Source organism: Tenebrio molitor, chromosome 2 (genome assembly GCF_963966145.1).
Source record: "Tenebrio molitor chromosome 2, icTenMoli1.1, whole genome shotgun sequence".
Classification (NCBI taxonomy): Eukaryota; Metazoa; Arthropoda; class Insecta; order Coleoptera; family Tenebrionidae; genus Tenebrio; species Tenebrio molitor.
In genome coordinates this window covers 29,453,977-29,477,988 of record NC_091047.1, presented here as the reverse complement: position 1 = coordinate 29,477,988, position 24,012 = coordinate 29,453,977, and the positions used below count along the sequence as shown (strand labels likewise).

Sequence of the window (24,012 nt, the reverse complement as noted above, 5' to 3'; positions counted from 1 at the left end):
ACAGTTTTATTCTTGCAACGAAACACCGAAAACAACAATTATTCTTTTTGTTGGACCAAAGTCGATTCGCTGACAAATCAAAAAGTATAAATTCAAACCACTTTTTGCAGAGCTACTTTTAATGAGTTTGTCTTGGACAAGTTTAGATTGAAACTTTGTTAATTAATTGAAATAAATTAATTCTGTAAGTAAACCGTTAAAAAAGATGCCGGGCATAATGTCTGTAACGACCATTTCCGTTGCACGTACTTTGTCATGGGACGTAAATACTCGTAAAACAAAAAAAGGGGTGTGTGTCGGTGACTGGACGCACGACAGAAACGAAGCTTCTTACGCTTTTCTGTATAAATGTACAGTCGCGGGTAATACATTTTGGTCGTCAAGGTCATTCTTTGACAGAATGGAAAGTGCTCTAATGTGAAACGGGCATAACCTCTAATAAATTCTATTGGTCGTGTCTTATCAAGATGTTGTCAACTTGTCTCAACTGGGTTGCCACTCTAGTCTGTTGCCAGTCGATGCGCGTGCGCTGGTATGACGACTTCAGTCTCGCAACAGCGTGTCACTTCCGTCTTGCGTCAGCGCGTCACTTCCGTCTCGGTCGGTTTTTTTCCGTTGACTGCCCAACCCGAAGCCTGCGGTAAGAAACATCCCTTCAAAGAAATCATAATTCTGTCTTCCTGTAGTACTTCTACAGAGGAAAAAAATTTCGAATGCGTTTAGTAAGGAAACAAGGAAACAAAGTCATAACCATCATATGAGATGACATTCAAACAATGCTACGACCAATTGGTCGTAAAAAAGATATTGTATGCACTTTGGGATGTAGTGTATTTTTACATGCAATAGTCTAGTGCATAAAATTTATTTATGCAACAGATGTATAAAATATTAGTAATATTACTTGTTGTTCAAGATGGAAATTCACTCATACAACGCAGCGAGTGTTGAAATTCCATACGTAAATATTAAGTTGCCTACTATGGCGGACAATAAATTTAGGCCGGCAAATTTCTGACATTTCAAAAAAGTCAATGCAAGCGACCATTTATTGTCATTTTGACTGATGTGTCAGTTTGTCAAACTGAAGATTTTCAAGCTGTTTGGCGTTTCCTTCGCCCTTTTCGTAACTTACAGATCATGACGCACTAGCATAACTGATTTGTGGTAGCACTTCTCTCTGGTGCACGCTTCTTTTCCCAATTTTAATTTTGATTATTATCGCTGTCACGATGACAAGAATAACAAAAATCGGGTTAGTTGAACATAATGCCAGCTTCACATTTTGCAACACCATTGCCTCTGTTAAATAATATTAAGGCTTATTACCGCCTTTTGATTCAGGAGTTTTATTAGGCACGAGCGTAGGAACGAGCAAAGTTAACGTGGATATTGCTTTTTTGCTAAAACATAAAACATAGTTAGCTAATGTACATTTCTTTATTTATTTTCAGACTTTACAGTAATTTTTTGACTCAGTATGTTCTATTTATCTTAAAATTGTTACTGGTTACTTTAATATATTCAGTTGTTTTAAATTTTTTTTTCTAACAGTAATATCTTATACTGTTTCCTTGGTGCATTTGAGCTCACACCTTATGTTTCCCATAAAATACGTTTGTCTCTATAAGACACGTCGTCAATAGCAACGTATCTTATAGAGTCATAAAATACGCTCACACACATCATTCAAGTAACATTTTATTCATCATTTCTACAGTAATTATCACAAAAGTGAAAAGTACAATTATTGAATTGGAATTGCCATATTAGCTTCGTGCTCTTGTTCCTAACATCTTCTTCTTTAACTTCTGCTGTTTCATCCAATGCAAGTGCCCGGCCATCGAAAATGGCAATCTTTACATTTTCTTCAAATCATTCTTGCCGTAGTGTGAATTAACTTTTAATGAAGTTCTACACACTTACCCCATATCAAGAAAAGCCAAAATGACATCTTCCGTTACCTCCGTGATGCTTTTTTTTATTGTTCCGCCCTTGAAACGAAACATACACCTTTTCGTATGCACTTTTAGAGTTCATTGGTAACAAATTGCCCCTTTTTTCTTATTTCTTCTGGAACGTTTTGGCACATTTCAACGATAAAAATTGTTTTTTTCCAAATTTGTTGATATTATTACCATAGTACCCACGGCAACCTCCGCATTTTGTGTATTGTGACGCGCCTCGAATAATTTATGAATTTATTAAAATTTCTGATAAGATGTTAGTGTTAGAAAAAATCTTGAAGACAACGCGTGTTTTATAGTTTAAAAATCTCGATCTATTAAATCCTCGCTCCCTGCGGTCGCTCTGATTTAAACTACGATCTCGATTTTTAAATCGTCTATAAAACCCTTGTTGTCTTAATAGCTATATTTCTGCATCATCCTGACTGACAATTTTTAAGTGTTATTTTCACTCTCTTTTTTGCTTTTGCTTCTAATTTTTTACAATTATTTACAATAATGCAATCTTTATTAACAGGTCATGTTCTTTTTCTCTTTTTCAAACTCAAGTCCATTTTAGTTGGTATGGTTTGACATTCCTTTCGAATAGATAATCTCACTTTGATCATTATTTTAGTGGAAATTTAAAATACCATGCCGTAGCATCTAGAAAGCTCGCGATGATATAAAATAAACCGTTTTTTTTTTTAACAAATAATTCAAATCATACCTTGGTCGCTGAATAAATATCGTTTGACAGATGATGAAGCTAGGCTATAAATACATATGTTGAACAGTTATTTTCGTATTAAGTGCGCCAACAAAACACAAATTTCGCCACAAAATACAAACACTATTTTATCTACAACCGTCAAAAAAAGAATTTGATTTTTGAAGGCAAATTAGATGAAGAAAATCAAAGTCCTATCAAGTATTGTGTCAAATCATTGTAACTCAGGAAACGCCTAAATGAAGATTACATTTTTTCACACGTGAAAAAAAAATCGTTTTTTTAACACGTGAAAAAATAAAAGAAAATTCAAGAACATTTTTTCACACATGAAAAAAAAATCGTTTTTTTAACATCTGAAAAACTGAGAAACTTTGCGACTTGATGACGATGCAAAAATGTCACGTTTTTTTGACGCTTGTAGAAAATAGTTATTTTTATATTAAGTGCGCGAAGAGAGTGTTTTTTTGTGCATGAAAAGGTCTTTTACGCCGAGACGAAGGTCGAGGCAGTATAAGCCTTTGAATGCACAAAAACATCTTCGCGCACGAAATATAAACAATATTTTTTCTATAATTGATTCAAAAAATTGAAATTAAAAATTCAAATTTTTGAAGGAACTCTGAAGTTTCAATGCAGTGACCATGTTGCTAGGTAACTAATAAAAAACAGTGGGTGAAATGAAAAACAGAAATAGTCGTATGCATGAAATTGCATTTCACACACTGTTTTGTATGGTTTCTATGGTTTCGATCTTACTAACAATGTAAAAAAAAGACACGTAAGAAAATGACCCACTTCATGCACAGATAACTATGCGTGAATTTCAATTTTTTGAATCAATTATAGAAAAACACTGTTTTTGGTCGACACTGTCAGAATTTGAGAATTTTCTCCTGTGTGAACGGATTTTGATAAATGTCGCAACTTTTCAAAACAAAACGTCAAGCCAATTTTAAAGATTTTAAGCGATTTAGAGCCTTCAAGGGGCACGTTGAACAAAAAAGCGTTTCATTCACATTTTAAACTGGTCCACTCCTGCCAAAAACCACAGAAACTCGTTAAATAAACTACTATTTGTTAACGACATTTTTTTGTAAGTACATATATTTTAACACTCTATTTTTATATTTCTTTCTAAGTTTTAAATAACTCCTATCTACGTTAAGGCGCACCTTTATTGGAAAACTTTGTATGAATTTCCTGACTTTGTTCTTTTTCTGTTTGATTTTTTTGCAACAATTATTTTTACATTCTTTTTAACGGTTCTGCTACACGATTTTAATTTTATCATAATATAATGTATGTCTCAGGAACTAAGGTCATACATGGTACATCGGCATAAATAAAAATTTAACAGTCTATGCAGTTTTGCAAAAAGAATTCGGGATTGGTATTTAAAAAAAATAGTGATGACGCCATTACACATAAGCAGAAAGGGAACTAAAGATGAAACTGATCGGACTTGTCCGAGTTATTTTCGAAAAGAAAAACACTTAGGCTTACTCATGTAATTACTGCCGGCGTTGCGCTTGCGCAAAACTTATACTGAAAGACACGTTTTAGTCCCTTGTTACATAATTACAGTTGGGAAATTCTTAATTGATAAATTCCGGCGTATACCGAATGGAGCTTCGTGTCTAGCTGGATACAGAAACGAAAAAGCCAGTGGCGTAGCATTTAAAAGGTTTTAGTCAGGTAGAATGAAAATCAGACGAGAAGGACCTGTAGGCGGAGCTTAGCTGCGAAGTTTATATGTTTATATTTATATATACATATTTTAAGTTTTGTGCAGTTTTGAATATAATGATTATATAATTTTGGGCAAATTATTATTCTTTGAATTTGCACCAGCCACTGACCGCTATATTTTCAAAACCCGCTGTGCTGAAACTTTTTCCCTCCCGCACAACCGAACCAATGGCAGGAAGATGACCTTATATTAAAAAGTCAGTGCGAGTGGTATCCTATCGAATGTCCCGCTCCCTTCGAGCACTTAGAGTGTTATTTTCCGTACACGCTACGTGAATCTATAAATTTATAATTTTCAATAACCGAAGAACAATTCGCTCGAAACTTCGCTGCTGCATCCCTCGGGCTCGCCACTTGCTTAAAATTTTCCGGTTTCTCCAAGCCACCTATTTAATTACCATCAAACATTTATTTTATTTCCGGTTTGTGTTTGCTTAGCTCACCTAAATAATGAGAACGACGCTATTAACTGCCTGTGGTGTTAAATTTATCACTGGAAACTGGCATTACCTTAATTTTTATAGAGAATTAGGTTTTTACACCGCTGGAACATAATTTAATTAGGCCGCCATGTGTAAATATTATTCCAGGTCCTCGAATGGATTTTAATTAGTGTTTCTGTTAGTGTTGTCAACGGTGTCGGTAAGGATTATGTATCTAATGCAGGTGGTTTTAATGTACATGTGTGACGACGAAGTAGGGGGAATGACGTCGTAACGACGAGGCTGCTATCTGCATCCATAGGACATTATAAAGGACCATTGTCCTGACGGTGGCGTTTCTCATAAGGCTGGGATAATGGTGCTCAGGTTGCTCCAATAAAGTGCAAAATTATCTACAGTGTCGTTGATAAATTTTGTTGTAAATTATGCAGTCGTAAAATATTTAACTACAAAAAATTATTTCTGTTAATTTTTGCTGCTACATTATTAAGTCTGCAATTAAAAATTCAAGATGTTTTACATTCAAATTAAGTTTTATTTAACATCATCTGAAATACTCATACATTGTAGGTTGAGATATTCAAGAAAATCTTTGAACAAGGTTTGAATTTTTTGTACACAAAAAAGCATAGCATGCAACTCGTTTATAAAATTTTTAGTGATGCATTTTATCATTTTATTAAACAGTCGCTACGCTCGCGCTCGTGCCTAATAAAACTCTTGACTAAAAAGACGTTTATTATCCTTGTTGCATAATATACTATTATTCTTTGATAAAATTTAAAAAAATATATTTCCATTTTTCATCAACAGAAACAATCATTGAGACCAAAGATAGAATTAGGAAACAATTATGAACATCATTTAAAATTATTTTTAATAAAAAAGTTCATTTTTATCCCATAAATTATAGTACATATATAAAAAGCCTCAGCGGAATTATTATTTTATAACATAAAATGGTTTGTTACAATTTTGAAGACAATTATTCAAATATAATTGTGTCCATTGTATCTATTGTGAACGCCAACTGTGAAGAACAAATAATAATTTAAAAAGAATTTTTTGAAAGCATTTGCGAAAATATTTTATCTCAAAAATACAAATATTCATTGTTCTTGTAGCCCTTCAAAGCATATTATGAAATAATTCAATTCGCAGTTTTCGTGTTGTCTCTTGCAATTGAATGGAAACCAAATAAATACTCAAACAAAAATACAAACAGTTTTTATGCTTGCGGCTGGGTCTGATAAGTTACTATCCAGATTTTATTTTTAGTCTCACTGAGAAAGACACAACAAGTACACTAAAAATTTCATCCGAAACCTATACTGCCCTCTTCTATAAATCACACCCAAATGTAAACTTAACCTGCTCATAAATTGTCGCAAAAATATGACCATTCATATTTTATTCAGGACCAAATATTAAAGAATAATGAAATTCTGAAATTTGTTGCGAATTCGGTCAAGCTGCTCATCTCCAATAAATATTAATTTTATTAGATGGTGACTCGAGATGACGAACATCTGACAGGGTCGCAAACTCAACGATTAATAAGTCTATCAATAATAAACACCGCCACTGACAAGATACAAGAACGATATCACTTGGGGGCGTGAATATTAATGGTTAAAGTCGTAAACCATCGATCGGGAAGATCTTCTTCACCGTTTCAATGTTACCTCTTAATGAACATCAAAAAATCATAACCAGTGTGCGTGACGTTCGTACTTTCAGTGTATTGTGATCAGCAGACCATGAAATCCAAAACTCGAGTCGTAGATTGAATCGTACGAGTTTCAGTTGTCAACAACTGGCAAAATGAGAACCGTTCTCAACTTTCGTTTCAAACTGATTAGAATAGTTGGTCACAAACTCACAAATTTATTTTTAAATAGAAATAGACAGTTGACACTTGTACGATTCAATCTACCAACCTTCCTGATAAATGTTATCATCACAGTTTTTTACTTGATCTGTCTGTTTACTCTTTAGAACTAAAAAATTAGTACGGAGGAGTGAAAACAGCGGCATGGCAGAGTAATCAGTTTGGGTATCACGCGCCTCCATCTACTTTGGTGGACGTCAATTGAGATAAAAGAAATTGTCTGAGTTTCGTTGGCACTCTGTACACAACAAAAAATTACAGCATTAGAGTGTGCAACAATTCAGGATTATCTGAGGGAACGTTAGATCTGAAAACGCAGATAAAAAGACAGAGAATTATGTCGCGGCGGAGTCAAGAAACTCGAGGAGAAGACGCAGCACTCCTCGTAATGCCAAGTGATTAGCTGCCACTATTATCTATTTCTTAATTTATTATTTGCCAACAAGGGCTAGGTCCGAGAAAAAACTGCTCGTCAGAGAAGAATAAGGAAGTCAACCTGAAGCTATCAAACTCTGGACAAATATATGTTTCCAATAGCATGTTAAGCGATCATTATCCGGGACATTCCTGTGACAACTGTCTCTTAAAATTTTATCATCCCTTAAACCGCTTTTATATCGCGCTCTTTTCAATTAGATATACCCCGAGAGGTCATAAAACGTCAAATTAGCTATTGGTATCTTGTAAATTTCCATACACCTGCACATCACATTATATTTTACGATTAACATGAAAATAGCGTGATTGCCATCCATAAAACACCTCGTAACCCTTACAACTAATTCAATTTAAATAAACAGATAATTTTAGGATGGTGTCCATTTGGAGCGAAGTTTATGCTCGAGAGCACGGCTTTGAAATGTCCAGTGGTCAATCCAATCGATCTAGAGGGCGTTAGTCGACGCACAAACGTCAAAACACGCACTTGCCGAAATAAGAAGTGGAGCGTTTAATAATTAAAAGACTCCAGATGGTGTCTCTTTAATTTCACTTTATAATCACGGTATATTTGCATATAAAACGTTATTTTATTTTATCCATCAAGCATGTAAGTCTCTTATGAATTTTAAACCATAAGTATGCGCATATTTTGACATATACTTCTGAATAAAATTATTTCCTTTCTGTTCGAGATGAATATTGAGTCGGAATGAGGCATTTTAATATGCAAACAACCGTTGAGATGCATCGCAACTAGGCGAGGTAATGCATAAGTTGATTTGAGTATTGTGCGTTGTTGCAATATTGTGAAAAGAAACAACGGTTATATTCAAAGATTCATGAAGAAATTTCCAATTTGTGAGCATTGACGAGTTTGTGAACGATAATCACATATAATACCACGAGTTGGCAAAGTTATGTCGACTATTTTTGTGATGCTGTCACGAATATCACTCACGGTTGAATTTGAATATCACGAGTGCGCAGCACGAGTACTATTCTCAAGCGTGGGGACAATGCAAATAAAGTTACACAGAAATTAACGAATCTTATTAGGTAGTTGGTGGTCAGTTCTAAAAATTCAAATCCCTTTAGAGAGAATGAAAGCGTGAGAAATGAATTTTAAAGTTTATAATATTACAAATTTAATACTTAATAAAATAATAACAAACTATTATTAAATATTTACAATACTAAACAATACATTCAAAACACAATAAAATATGTTACAAACATAAGATGCTAAGTATTAGTTGCAAGAGAAAAACATAAATGTGTTACACAAATTCACTTGATTGGATTGGGACGAATTTGTGAGTGTGGTCGCGTTTGTGACTATCACGTTTAAACAACTGAGATTTGTGAAAAAACGTGGCCTGCGACAACGGATACGTTCCACTTTGTAGAGTTTATTTGCATTCATTAAAAACGCGATCCGACACTAGTTTGATTCATTTTATTTGTGAAACTCCACCTGAATTTAAACATGAACTAATTGAGTGTTTATTTAAAGTTGCGCTAAACTCTGCACCCGGTCTCGTCGTGACGGTTTCTATTGAATTTACGGTTTTAAGAGTGAACCCGGAAAAAATCCAATTAGTTTCGCCGCTTTCAATTTTATAACTAGCAGACCTTAAGGAATCGAACATAAAACCGAAGCATGAAAAGCTAATTTAATTCAGTTAACGAAGTTACATTTTTCTACTCGACCTGTGAAAGCTTTCAAAAAATTTTTAGGGTTAAAGTGAAAAAAAATTAATATTTGTCAGCGAGCCCGAGAACTAATTTTCTCCAAGTGCGATAGGAAAGCTTCGATCATGTTCGAATATGATTGGATATCGAAAGGCAACGGTGACAAGACGTCTTGATTAATTGACACTAACGACACTAAATTGAATCGAAAAATCGACAGGACGGGCATTGTCAGCAGTGGGATTAATCCGACAGTTTCGATTGGCGAGACGGGGACTTTTTAATTCGGTGGACTTGGCCGCCATTAGAGCGTTAATTATTCACGAGACAAAAAAGCCAAAACAGAAAAGTAAATGCTGATGGATCCGAAACTTTTTAATTTTCGACCGTAATTAGGAGGTCAGAAAGGCGGGGCTATTTTCGACGGATGATTCGCTCAACAGCCGACTTGGCCTGGAGATTTACAATTATGAAGACGATTTTTTATCGGCTTCATTTTAGACTTCATTAGCTCGTAATAAAAACCATATTGCCATTCGAAATTTCGCAGTCATTAGCGCGGAAGCGCCGCTGAGGCTTCTTTATTCCCGAATCCATCACTCGAATAATTGCATACAGAGTGGTTTAATTAGGCCGCGGCACGGTTTGGGAACGATTTTCAAAAGCACACTAGCTTATCAAAAGTCACTACGTGGATCTGTTATTTTGGAAAATTAAAAAAACAACTCCCGGTGTCATGTGGTAATAAATCAGTTGATAAAATGTGTTATAGCACTTATGTATAACAATACTTATACAGGGTTATTATAAATGATTGTAGTCGAAGCAGGCCATGCCCATGTTATGAAATTTTTGCCGCTTTCATGTGAACTGTCAATTTTTGTCGCTGTCACTGTCATTTTTAGATGTGTACTCACTTATTCACATCATTTTGATGTTTTTTATATTGAGCGGCAACCATAAATTTTACATTCAGTTTTTACGCCTACTTGGACTACAAACATTTATAATAACCCTGTACATATTAGACTCGTACATATATTTTTTCCAACAATTGTGACAAGTTTCTTTGATCCAATATTTTTATGGTTTGTTCTCTGTTCAATAGTATCTCTAGGTAGCTTCGTTAAAAATTAATAGAAGGAAATAGTGAGTTTGAAGATGGTTTATTATTTATTTTAGAAAATAAAAAATATTTGAGTTACTAAAACACAACTTGGGTTCATCTTGTAGGCTTGTAATAGTTTAAGGAATTTTCTTATTTAAAGGGTTTAAAATATTGTCATATACAGAGTGTCCCAGAACTGGCGTACATGCTGTTAACTGCAAATGTAAATATTTATTCTGAAATGGATTCTGCAAGAAAAATTGTTTAAATCCATTTTGTTTTTAAGTTACAACGATTTTAATTTAACCAATCATCGTAGACAAATATGAATTCAAACCATGCGTTTCCTAGGAAACAACAGCTCACGGTAGATTTATCTGTGATCTTTCTGTTGTGATTGGCTAACTTAAAATTGCTGTAGTTTAAAAACTATAAGGTTAAACAAAAGCATTCTAGTGAAATCTTTCTCAGCAGAAAGAGCGGAGCACGTGGTTAACGGGATCTACGCCAGTTCTGGGACAGCCTGTATTAATTGAAACTTCTCTAGAGATGATGTAACAGTTTAAGAATTATTTTATCACAATTATAAAATTTATTCTGAAATTTTAATCTTGTCTTAATCAAAAATCACCAGTGTCATGGTTAGACTATTTTATTTTACTATGTTAGGTACGTCACTAGAGGCTAGTATAATATAAAAACATGTATATGGAAAACCATGCATTCTTAGTAGAATTGGCCTGATTTTTTTTATTAGACATTGTTAAAGGTACAAAATGTATACAAAGTAATGTATATTTCTAAAGAAGCTTATCTGGTTAGTACTAAAATCGATTAGCCTCGCATTCACACTTTGTATAAAATCGCCCATAATAATTCGATTGCCCTAAGATGAATACGCCTGGAGTCATGTACTGATACCAACAATTTGTGAAAAAAAAACATTACAATTGTTGCAAAAGTTGTCGTGAACGAAAGAAAATTCCATAGATAAAAAGATAAACACACAGCAGGCAGCAGCAGCAGTATAGGACAATCAGAATTTGATTTTTATCTCGGACAATATTTTTAGTCGTGTTTACAATATTCAAAGGAAGAATCTCAACTTGACAGATGACTAATTGTGAGTAAATAAGACTACAAAAAAACTCTTAAATGGAAACTGCATGTCAAGAAATTGATAAACAAGGGAAGGTGTAGGAATTTTTCAAGTGCAAGTAAATAGAGGGTATTTCACGAGTGATAATGCGCACGACGGAATTAAAAATGCAACCCACAATACATTTGCAACGTAAATCTGGATGAGGACGCGGTAAAATCCAGCTTTCCGTTCCAAATGTATTGTGAGTTGCATTTTTAATTTCGTCGTGCTCATTATCACACGTGAAATACCCTGTATAAAAAGACATTTGCAAAAATGCGTCGATAGACGTCTGGTCCTTCATGATTAGTTCAGTTACGCTATTTTGACCGAATATGACTTTTACACGCTTTACTAGAGAAATCAGTGATGAATTAAAAGCCCAGCGTATTGAACCGGTAGAACAAAACAAACAATGTGTCACTCACAGCGAAGCTGTTGAACTGTTTTGGGCTTTATTCGAACTAAAATATTTCCAACGAGTAGTTTACTGAAATCAAATTTTTTAAGGGACTTTATGAAATATTGTTGCGAACATAGAAAGTTTCCAAAATTAAATAGGAAGGAAAAACCAAGTAACCTGTTGACATTTACATGTTACTAAAGTTGTTTTGTCGTCAATAAATAATAAATTTAAACCTTTCATTTCATTCAAATGTTTAATTGTTTTTACGAATCAATATGGTTTATTTTCATGCATATTACCTACTAAACAAACGGAACAACTTTACCAAAGGAATTCCGGTTCGCGGTAGTTCAAAATTGATGTCCAAAATGCAAAATAGTGAGGCCATTAAAAGCTTTAATTTCATCAAAAATGGCAATAAAATCTGTTTATTACATTCCCTGTTAAACATTGATAAACCACAAGAGATGCAATAAAAATTTTAAAAATATTATCCTGTCATATTTATCATTTATCGATCACAAGACTTAAATGAGCAAAACAAAGATTCACAAGCCAGAACTTAATTTGTTATTTTGATCAAATAATAAGCGGTGCCAAAAATAAGAGTTTGCAAGTAAGGTTTACTTGATCTAAAGTTATTTTTGCTTAATCCGCTCTAAAATCTATGAAATTGAATAAAATTTAACAAAGTAGAACATTTTCGCACTTTGTGCTTTCACCTGACATATTAAAAAATCATCACCAATTCCGAAACGAACTTTAAAAAAACTTGAGTTGCCAGTGCTGCAGTTAATTAGCTCCAAGAACGTGAGTTATTTTAGCTATATGTCACTTGTTAGGACACGAATCGTGTTATATATACATATATTTTTTAATTCACAAGGAAATCGTGTGCCCGTACATGCCTATTTTTAAATTGGCCGACACCCCAAAAATCATACCCCTCCGCTGTAAATATCCCGCATTAGCCGGAGTACTTTGTCGGTGAATATTTCATGCGAAAAATTTCTAAGTGCGCTGCTCCATTCACTCCCCAATTATTAATTCATTCCGGGGCATGAAGACAGCCGCGAGGACACTGCACGCTCGTGGACTTACCATCTTTGCCGGCGTTAGCATAATCCGGTGCGAGTAAAGCAAAAAGAAACACACATCGAGAAAGAACGAGCATCCTGACTAGAATCCGGGCGAGCATCACGGAAGTTAAATTTTCAATCACCAAAAATACCACACACTCACTTCAAGTCATAACCGGAAATCCCCGCGCTACTCCCAATCCACCGAGACGCATTTAGGACCGTTCCGGGAGTCAGTTCTGACCGCACTGGATGTGGCGAGTTTGTGATCACGACCGGCTGAACATTGCGATCCTGCCGATTGTCTCGTTGCCCTGCCTTATTAACTATGAAAACATTTACAGAACAAACTTTATTCAAGTCGGGGGTGTCGCTTCGCCACTCCACCGAAACTCACAACTTCGCCATCCCCGACCGGACGCAGTCTTCGGACTGTCTTCACACTGCTGGACACTTTCCCGATTTTCGGACTAATTTATTATCGATCTTGGCCAACTGTGATGACGCTTTCGTCATAGCACCCTTGATACTGGCGCTTCTCAGGTCTCGCCCCCACTAGCGTCCGAACGTCGCGCATGCCTTTATCATCCCTTATCCCGTACCTGTAATACAATGGGATTTACTTATAACCCCCGTGTTATCATATTTGGAAAAAAAATCGGAGTAAGCCGGGCTTTGGACGGGTGAGGCGCGGCGGTTCGCCGTGTTTTTCTGGGGGTGGGACGATCTCAGGCCTTCGATTATTAAAACTCGATCGTAAACGGAAATGGCCAATGCGAGATTAGTGCCACTATATTACGATTACATGATGATGACGGTACGACATTTATTTTGCATAATTGGCCAGGCTAAATTGAAATCGACCGAATTTTCACATGGGCCGCATATCGTTATTGCTTTTAAATAATTGATTCTGATATCATTTATGTAGAATACCCTGCTAACCGGCACAGTTAGACTAAATTTAATTGAACTGACCAAATTTGACAGTTACACTCTTATCACATTCGACTACTGCCATTTTTGGAGAGTTTTCTTCAATTGAAACATTATAAAAATTTGCAAAAATTTGAATTCAACCATTTGGCGAATTTTGCTTTTAAGAATTTGTTAATTAGCCACACAGAATAAAGATAGTAATTATTTAATCGTGTGTTTGTCAGAGTGCAGAACGGATGTTTTTTTTCCGAACCGATATACAAGTAGTGCACGCGCGAGGTGATAACAATATCAGGTCAGTCTCTGCGATAAAAATTACTAAGAATAGAATATTAACAGTACCGGCAATTATTAAACTCGAAGAAATGATTTGTATGTAAGTTTATGGCGCAAATAAGTACAACGCTCAACTTACTTACCACTGTCGTCAGTAAATTAGCTCTGCTATTAGAGCATCAAAAATAGAAAATAGCTACATATATGCAATGCCAACAGCCTTCAGCAACATGCCCAAGAACTTAAAACATTCTTATATGACCAAAACATAGACATGATGGTGATCTCTGAAACGCACTACTCAGAAAAGCACTACTTGCGGATTTCTAAATACAAATTACATAGGTATGTATAAGAGACACCCAAGCGAGCACCCAAGTGACAAAGCACATGGAGGAACTGCCATTATCATGCGAGAAAGTATAAAACATTATGAAAGGGAAAAATTCACCAAGGAATACTACAAACGACCAGCGTAACTATTGAAGAAGAGCACGGACCTATAATAATGTATGACTGGATGTCATCTGCTGTCCTCCTAAACACTTCAACAAAAGGGAGCAAAACTGATCCGACTTACCCCGAACTGCAATTTTTAGAAGTGCATTGTATATTATTTATAAAATTCATTACCATCCGCCCTCACAAACTGCAATAATTATTGAAATTAGTGGAAAATGTGTTGTTACATATCTGGTTAGATTGTATACTAAATACTTCCTTAGAAAAAAATGAACGATTAAAACCTCGCTCTTAGTATCAGTGAATAGTCTTAACGACTTCGCCCCTACAGAAAAAGTTTCAGATGTGTTTCCCTAAAGATCAGTACTAAGCAGATTACGTCCATTTTTCTGGTTTTCTCAGTCCTGCAGTAATCGGAAATGCCTATGTGATCAATATTTCCTCACTTCACCCTACGTAAATCTTTCCTAGGTGAAACATTCTTAAACTTGGGTTTATCGTATCATTTGTAAATATTTGACAAACTCTTTTAGAACTTTATTTTTGTTTATTCAAGACGTTTATCTTCTGAATCTAAACACAAATGACAACGCCTTAATAGTAAATGCTGCGATTGTCAAATGATTCGTTGGAAATGTTATTTAGAATGTACGTCGAAGTTTTTTGAACAAGATTTAGAGGAAACGGCCCGATTATCGAATAACGAAATAAAAATTTAAATAAATATAAGAAAAACATTTTTTTTTCCGAAAATTAATTTTATCATTTAATTTCAAAGTGTTTTTTTTTACAAAAGTGTAATTTTACTGGTACAGAATAGTTTACATTTATCGAGTGTTCAATAAAATCCTGGGCTGAGTAGGCGTTGGAAAAATTAAACCGTTTAGAACAGTGTAAAGTTTGAATTTCCAGCCGTTTGACACGAATGACATTTGTTTATGTTTAATCGGGACATAATTGAACATGTTTGATTTCAGCAAAGGGTGCCCTTAGATATTTGCTTCGAAAATAGGAATCGTTAAGTTATTCTATTAATGTACTAATGTAAAACACTGTAAAGGAAGATAAACGAAAAATTTTTTGGCTCTAAATTTTAGGTTAGAGGTCAATCTACACTTTAAAAAAGCATAACACTTTACGGTTTTCAACGCTTTCCCAGCCCAGGATTTTATTTGAATGTTTATTTTTTTACAAATGAGGTGAATGGAATAGTCAAAACTATTCTTCTTAGCACTTTTTCACCAATTTGCACAAGAACTCGTCAAATAAACTACTATTTTTCGAAGAACCATAGGGATTTACATGGGGTAAACTTTATTTCGTGTTAACGGTTTTTCTACTGAGTTCTACTAATTTCAAAATGATTTTTCGCGCACTTAATTTTTTACAGGTTCTGGTGTTTTTTTTTTTCAAGAAACACACACAATGGCCCCAAAAGGTGAATTTATGGGCAGCAATTTTGGGAGTTCATATTACTGGACAATTTTTATTTATTATACAGGGTGTTTGAAAATTGCTAGTACAAAAAAATACTGGTAATTGGTGATGGTGAGTTAAAGTCATCGGCAAAAAAAAAATTAATAAAAGTCCTCTAGTTTTCGAGATAAAAATTACTAAAAATTGGGTTAAAATTGTTAGTACCATTGTTAGTTGCCAAAATCTTGCAAAAAAATATTTATTTTTCATATTGTTGTATAGTCCTTCATTATCACGCTTGGTTACCAAGGTTTAAAAAATACTGCCCCGCCTGAGGCGTAAAATATGCTGGGATAGGGTTACTTTATCCCTTTTGTTTAAAAAAAATAAAAATTGGTTTTTTGGATTTCTTAGGGCTTCTAGATGCCACAGTTTTTTTTTTTTGTACTAGCAATTTTCAAACACCCTGTAATATTGTACCGGTTTTAGTAGGTTCGATAAATTAAGAATTTTAATTTTTAAAATAATTTCAACGAAATGTTTTAAAAACCGTTCATTTGCGACGGAAATGCTGGTCAGTTGTAAATTGAGTGGTACCACATTCCGCAAGTGAAATCTGCCAACCTTTCTTTGAAATTGCAGGTACGCGCCCGGTCCGAACAAAACACAAAGATAACAGTTTTCATGGGTAAAGAAACATTGCAAATTTACTCGTTCGACAATTTGGGGAGTCCAGTTAAAATCAGGGGATAATTAAATTAATGAATTGGATGTTAGCAGGTTTCAAATTGAGAGAACCACCAAATCAATGTTCATTAGGTTAATTTACCTTTTTTAGCATTCTCAAATTTATGGCATATTTGTAAGTAAAGGGCGAGAATTGCAAATTAGAAACAGAGGGCTTTATCGTAGAAAATAACTAGAATCGTTTGCACTTAGTTAGAAAAGTAACAAGGCATAGCAAAAAGGGAGTCGGTAGAAAACAGACAGCAGGGTAACGGTAAAGTCAGGTAGTCGTAGAAATCAGAGGTGTGAGTGAGAGAGAGAGAGAGAATGAAAATTACGAATTAATTATTAATTATAACAGTTTTGCAGAACAATTTTTAGAAGTAGCAGATCAACGGAATTTAGTTGCATGACATGGCACTTGCATCACAGCGTTTCAAGCCCAATTTAGGTTTCAAAATAATCCACCCGCGCGAGAGACCGCTTCATCCCCGCTATATTTCCGCTCTTCCTCAGCTTCGCCAACTCCCCAGGATTGCCAACCCCATCCCTTAGTTCCTAATCTAGCCGCTAGTACCTTCACATTTGGCGCGCTCTCGTGGCGGTACCGGGAATTAAAATTTAAATTTTAAACTGGGTCACTACAATGTTGAGGTTTATTATTGTATAGAGTCAGTAATGTTCTTTTTCAGAGTTCTAATTCAACAATAAATTATGTACATTCGGTCTGGTCCTATCAAAAGTCTAACTTTAAACATTTAAAATAATGGTGGAAAACGGAAACTGTAATTTTAGAGGTATCGAAAAGGTGACGCGATCGGCGAAAAGTAGAACCGAGCTGATTGGCCACTTTGGTCAAGTAGGGGTTGCGAAAGTGGGGTGCGTCAGAAATGATAAAACCGGATGCGGAACGGGAAACAAGGCTTTTTTGATTCATTCGGGGTTTGATCTCCAAAGTAGCCGAAGGTACGTTCGGTACTTCCAGCAGCCATTTTGTGACCACGTGCTTTACATTTACAAGGTAAATTATTTCTCTAATTCATGTACATTATTTGTAGTCGCGATCTAATTAGTCAAACAGCATTTAGTTCTTTATCGTTCTAAAGTAAAGATTGTATTATTTTCTTTGAGCATTTGACGACCACGTGACTCTTTAGATTCTTGGATTAAAGTCTTTATCGCGAAGTATGTGACCTTCTTGCATTTACCGATTGGGGAAACGTGTTCTCGCCAAGGCGATCTATTACTAACTTATTATAAAATAGCCTCATTAATTATCCACCACTTGGGAGCCTTCGCCGTCGGGGAAGCTACCGCCAATGTCCGTCGCACTCAATTAGCTGTGGTCCGGCGTAAGTGCACAAATAGCTGCGTCACCCGTAAACGGGACAGTGACCAAACTATAGGGCATTCATTTTAAACGTTGGGTAAAGTTGTAAACTCAAAACACCATAAATTACGAAAGCGGCAAATTTTCATTGTATCGGTACCGTAAAGTAGGAATCCCTCTGTTCATATAAAACTGGTACTGGTACTTTCACCATCTTATCGACGAGCAAAAGAAAGAGACGTTAAAATATCCACAAGTAAAAAAAATTAAAACACATTTTGTGATCAGTGACCAAAAAAATGTAAAGAGATTGTTGATTTTAAATAATGTATTTGACAAATAAGATTACTTAATAAAGAAATAAGAGTAATTAGTAAAGTATCCATTACATGTATCTTTTAAAGTAAGTAAAAAATAAATAATAAAATACGTAAACAAATAAAAAATTAATCGTCATCTTAATCAAATTCACTAGATGATTCACCAGTATTGGCAACAAATGTTAATGGTTTCACTTGGTCTTCTAAAAGTTGATCTCGATCCCACCATTCTTTAATTTTGGACCCGAATATATTGAACACAGTTTTAGATTCACTGAGTTTCGGACAAGTGTCAAAGCAGGCAGGTTTTATTACAAAACCCAACATTTAAAATGAATGCACTATAGGTCAACTGACACGTGAAGAGAGGTACCCTATAAGTCTGTTAGAACCTTTTTCCCTTTTATTTTCAATCACTGGAGTACACCAGGCTTTGACTGAATGTTTCCAGGGCATCGCGTCGGGTTCAATTAAATTGTGGGATAATTTAAATCTAGATCGGATCACATAGTTCGCATCTCAAACTCGTGTAATGCTATTCGCGCCCGAAACTTCTGTATTTGCCCAGCTCAGTCATTTATTCATGAGTCAAATCTCAATTCGCGAGCCGCGAATCAAATCTACGTGAGTTAAATATACACCAACGTCTTTATTAAACTCACCGATTTATTCACACTGTTTGTTGGGACCAACCACCACCACACTCGATTATTTGTTAAATAAAATTTAAGTGAATTGTGCTCAATCGTTTTAATTCTATTTTTGAAAAACCTTCCGAAGGTATGGCCTCTCGTTAGAACCTAATTAAACAAAATGAAAAATAAAACACAACGTAGGATCCATAAATATTTCTTTTCTCACTATTTTTGTTTCGTATTTTTTCGCAAAATATTCATCAGAGGGAATGCGGCAACCAAGAATACACCAAATGAGGGAGGCAAGTTTCATCGAGGAAAAGTCAAGGAAATAGAAACGTTTCAATATGAATAATTTTATTATTCGATCATCTTATAGCCGTTTGCACCGTCGTAGTTTAAAATTAAGAAAAGCTTAAAACCTTAGTTACAATTATTAAAATCATAGCAACAATTGTTTTTAAGCTTGGTTTAAATATAAGGAACGTCGGTGCAAACGGCCATTAGAGACCGACTAGGTTACTGTTTAATTAACGACATTTAGCAAACAGTTGGAGCATTTAAAACAACAAAATATTTGTCCACGTCCTTAGTTTAAAATTTACAATTTAAGTTCTAAATGTTTCATTAAATAAAATTGTTTTCCTTTGTCCTTTTTTTATCTTTCGATTTGGGAAACATTTTAATAATAGGGGTTAAAAAAAATATGAAATTATGAATCCATGATAGCTTTGCTTTCAATAATTTTTTTTGTCAACTGACATTTACGAAAAAGTTAAAATACGACTATTAAAATGTATTCGAACGATGAGAACACAGACATGATCCTGATTTAAGGCGAATGTAATAAAAATGCCTCTACAGTTGTGCGTTTATGCATTTTCCCAAAAAATCTTTGTTACAGGATGAAATTGTTCAAAAAATTCCAAAGACGAACAGGGTACCACACAGAAAAAAAAAACAATCAGTGTAAACATTTACTATGCGAGTTTACAGAAAAGAAAAAAATTCCATTATTCCATACTCTTGTTGTGCTTTTTACTGAATGAAGTTTAACTTGCAGTGAATTGAAATTTGACCAACAGAAAAGTGACTAAGCTGAATACGAGTACATAAATGTATGAACATGAAACAACTTTGAAAGCATTTGAGATGCCAACTATGTGATCCTACAAAGATTTGAGTTGTCCCCCCTGTTAAATTGACCCCTCACGCTCGGTCAAGTCTAGAATTAATATCGGGAAGAATAAAAAAACATGTCGTCGACTTATGAGAAAGTCTTTTCACGCGTAAGCTGTTTGTCAACGGTCCATTTCTTCATGAATGGGTTATTTTGTGCTTTGCGCCGGACCCAACGAATACTCATGGAACCTCTCGGTCAAGCCTGGAATAAGAACTGAAATCATAAAAAGAACAGGTGTCATCAGACTTATGAGGAACTTTTTTCGCGTCTCAATTGTCTTGTCAACGATCGATATCCTCATTAATGGGTGGCGTGGCTTCATTTTGTGCTCTGCGCCGGACCTCAGCTACTTGAGAGTGATGGACACTGGACAAGGAACGAATAATAACAATAAAAACCTACTTTAAAAAAGGTCGCCTTGGCGAGAACGTTAGAATCGTTAAATGCAAGAAGATCACATACTTAGCAATAAAAAATAAATAAACTGAAACATTTTGAAGATAGTTTTTTCATACTTACAATGGAATTTTCGAGGAAAATAATCAGGTTTTTGTAAGCGGGTTACGTGCAACAGGAAAATCAGAAGAGTAGGTTACGTACAATAATGGTGGAAGCACGGAACCTTGTGGGATTCCGGCTTTGATTTGAAAAGAATTGGAGGGATAGTTGCCAACTTTCACTCTGCTAATACTGTTAGCAAAGAATGAATCCATTTAGTTGGCGCATTGGGGCTTGATTTTGTGAAGTTTTTAGATGCCAAATCTTGTCAAATGCTCTCTCGATGTCTAGGAAGACAGCGAGAGTGCAGTCTTGCAAGTTGGCGTGCCAGGACTAGTCTGTATGGAGTTCTAGAATAGGATTCATGGTAGAACGTTGTACTCGGAAACTGAACTGTTGACGTGGGAAGAGGCGATTGGCTTCGAAGAGATGTAGAGATCATTTCATCTAAGAAGTACATAATTGATGATTCATCTGACAAATCTGACCGTACGACGCTAGTCAGCTGATGATCAGTGGCATAGAAACATTCGATTAGCTAAGGGGTCGCTATAGTCGCTATATTAATGCAAAGAATGAACAATGCACTTGTTGCTCTGAAAAGAACAGATTTGTTAGAAAAATAGAACGATACACAGCGAAAGGAACTAACAGGAACAAAACACTTCTGAACACTAACGGGGTTAGGTTAAAAATAACAATGAGAGCATGGATTCTACGTGGTTGATGGGTCTGTACGCCGCTGGACTCAAACCTCCCTTAAAAATTTGAATATGGACTTGTCCGACGAAAACGCGTTTGTGCGCATTATGTACTTCTTACATGAAATGATCTCTATCAGATGCATTCTGAGGATTAGTTTGAAGAGTTTGTCTATGATTGTCCATCTCAAGTGAGATCGGGCAATAAAAATGGAGTCTGAGTGATCCTTTCCTGGTCTGGGTATCATTACGACTGTCGCTTCTTTTCAAGAGTTTGGAAAGATGTTTTGAAACAGTTGTTGAATATTGTTGTAAACACACGGAGCGCTCATGGTCGCAGTTTCTTCAGGGACATCAATTTCATTTTGCCGAGACGTGAAGCTTTCGAATTTTTAAAATTTTGAAAACATTTGGCCTAGTTTTCAGTGACTTCCTCGATAAGAAAATGTTTTGTCTGTTTTTTCGACACAATTCACTGTCAATGTCAAATTTCTTGCGTGGTAATCGTTTTTGTGGTAGCTTTTTTACACTTTCATTTGCTCTTCATTAGCGTCAACCACGGGCCGCAATGAGGTGAATTTTGAATTTTCAATTTCAGCCTGTGCAAATCGTCTTCTAATGTCTTGGTGGTTTACGGATTAAATATTTCCGTGTACTTTAATTACACCCTGTATATTAATTAGTCAAACAATCTGATACAAATCAAATTGGACAATTGCTTCAGTGTAAAAATTCGTTTCCCCTTTCTAACAACATCCAAGTTTTCATACATGCATCTCTTAGCCTACAGCTATATTCTTCAGTAAACAAGAAATCGGCTTTTTGGTGTCTATTCCCTTTGATAACTGTACCCACCGGACCGCGGACACTTAATTAGGCCTCCCTTGATGAAATATTCACTTTGGGCGCTCAATTCTTCCGCGATACGTATTCTTTGTGAATGTGGAAGCGGTTTCTGCGTTTAAATGAAATATTATATCAGGCCACAGCCGCAGCACTTACAACTTTGTCGAGTTTGGCCCGGGCCCAGGTACATAAATATGAACTTTGTAAAGTGATTCGCTCCAACCTGAAAGAAACAACGGCCGCAAAGTAATTCTAATGTAATTTGTACTCGAAATTATTTTCGTAATTTATCCGGAATTAAATTTTCTTTCGGCCTGCGTGGACCGGACGAATCCGACAACAAACACACCCGGAAGTTTAGTGTCGATGTTGTTTCACTAATAACAACAAAAGCTTGTAAACAAGGCGACGTTGTTTGCCGAGACTTGCTTGACAGAGTTAACAAGCTTGATGCATTTTGAACGGGAACAAACAACTGGAGGTCGTTCCCGAAGAGGGCTCGAACCGGTCATTAGCGACGATCAAATTTTGGAAAATGTTCCCTCAGGAGTGCTCTTGGACAGTCCTCTAGATAATTATTTGAGCACTTCTTTTGAACGCTCTGTAGATCTTTGACGGCACTTCCGCCCGCCCACCTCGATGGCGCGATAAAACGTCACACATATCTGACAGCTTTTCAGCTGAAAAGAGAAATTACGAACGGGATACGATGGAAAGTTCCAAAAATAATGAGTCTCGGAATGAAAGGTTTCAAGATATGAAATATTCACCCTTTGCCATCAAATAACGAAAAGAAAATCGAGTTTTTGGCTTTTGTTCGTGTTTACAGAGTAAAAGCAAAATATTTTGGATTTATTAATAATTTAGAATATAATTCATTAGGATGCAGCGTCACCGTCATCTCATATTAAAACTCGAAGCTTGTTCTGAAATTAAAATTATGCTTTTAGGGCGTAATTATTCGCAAATGACTCTGTACACAACATTCAATTATTATAAGAGTTATCCACCATCTATAGATGACTTGCTCTTTTAAAATATATGTAAATTAGTAATCTTCTATGCAACTAATTTAATTATTCAGGCAGTTGTAAGTGTATCAGGAATTAAATTCAAGAAATAAATCCACATTTATAAATATAATGAAAAACAGATTTTCTAATTACTCGGTAAGAATTCCCATGACAGCCTATCGAACAAAGATATTGGAAAGTTCTCGTTTCCTCTTCAAATCGGAGATCCGTGCATTTCTTTAGTCTTCGACGTCGACAAGTGGGAGCGTCTGACGGCCACGTTCTATCAATAGATGCGGCTATTGACAGCTTAATCCGAAATATTAAGATAAACAAAAAGAGCGAACGGATGAAGTGGAAGGTTTGTGCTGTTCAGAGGAAATTGATCCATTTCGTTCGGGAAAACAAAGAGCCGACAACGGCCGAATAAATGGGAGTTATTAAATCACAAGACAGTTTAAATGACAGGTTATGTGAGTATTGTCAATACATTACAAGCAGGGGGCGGCAAACGAGTAATGAGGGACGTCGCTTCGGTGGAGGAGGCCCAAACTGTAAAAAAAAAAATATTTATTACATTCCTATGCATAAATATGGTTTGAAAACACGTAAAATATTTATAAAATGGAATGTATCGGGTGTTTTTTTTTTAATTTCACCTCGTTGAAGAGTCGATTGTGAACGCGCCACTCGTGTAAAACGTAAGATTTAAACAGCTGATCCGTGATCCGTAACCTGTATAGTGCGTTCACAATCAACTCTTCAACGCCTACTATGAGGTGAAATTTAAAAAAATACCCGATATAATACAGGGTTATTCACGAGAGGGGTATATCTGAATTTCTTTTTGCCGCAACCCATTATACACATTGCAACAATATCTTTATTTCAAATTTTGAAAATAATTATTATAAGTGGATCCACGATGGCTCTTAGTTCTGTCTCTTTGACGTTAAAGCAAAAAACCTTTGTCAATTCGAAAAATTTGTTTTTACAATAACGACGAAAAGACTGACATGCTCTTCATTTATGGAGAGT

The 24,012-nt window shown here is 35.4% G+C and overlaps 1 protein-coding gene and 1 long non-coding RNA gene across 3 annotated transcripts in view; both read right to left on the bottom strand.

Moving 5' to 3' along the window:
* Nucleotides 1-13,160, bottom strand: part of side-VII (sidestep VII) — a 395,213-nt gene extending 382,053 nt beyond the window's left edge. Inside the window, exon 1 of one of the 2 annotated variants that reach the window (XM_069039626.1) lies at nt 12,652-13,160. In XM_069039626.1, coding sequence (XP_068895727.1) covers nt 12,652-12,748 — 97 coding nt within the window. In that variant the 5' untranslated portion in view covers nt 12,749-13,160. The remainder of the gene's footprint in view (nt 1-12,651) is intronic. The other variant, XM_069039624.1, reaches the window with a different exon arrangement.
* Nucleotides 1,689-2,664, bottom strand: LOC138124497 (uncharacterized). Its single transcript, XR_011157169.1, has 2 exons — nt 1,927-2,664; nt 1,689-1,868 (listed from the first exon to the last, which is right to left on the bottom strand). It is a non-coding gene; the product is annotated as an uncharacterized lncRNA (long non-coding RNA).
* Nucleotides 13,161-24,012: the final 10,852 nt, after the last annotated feature.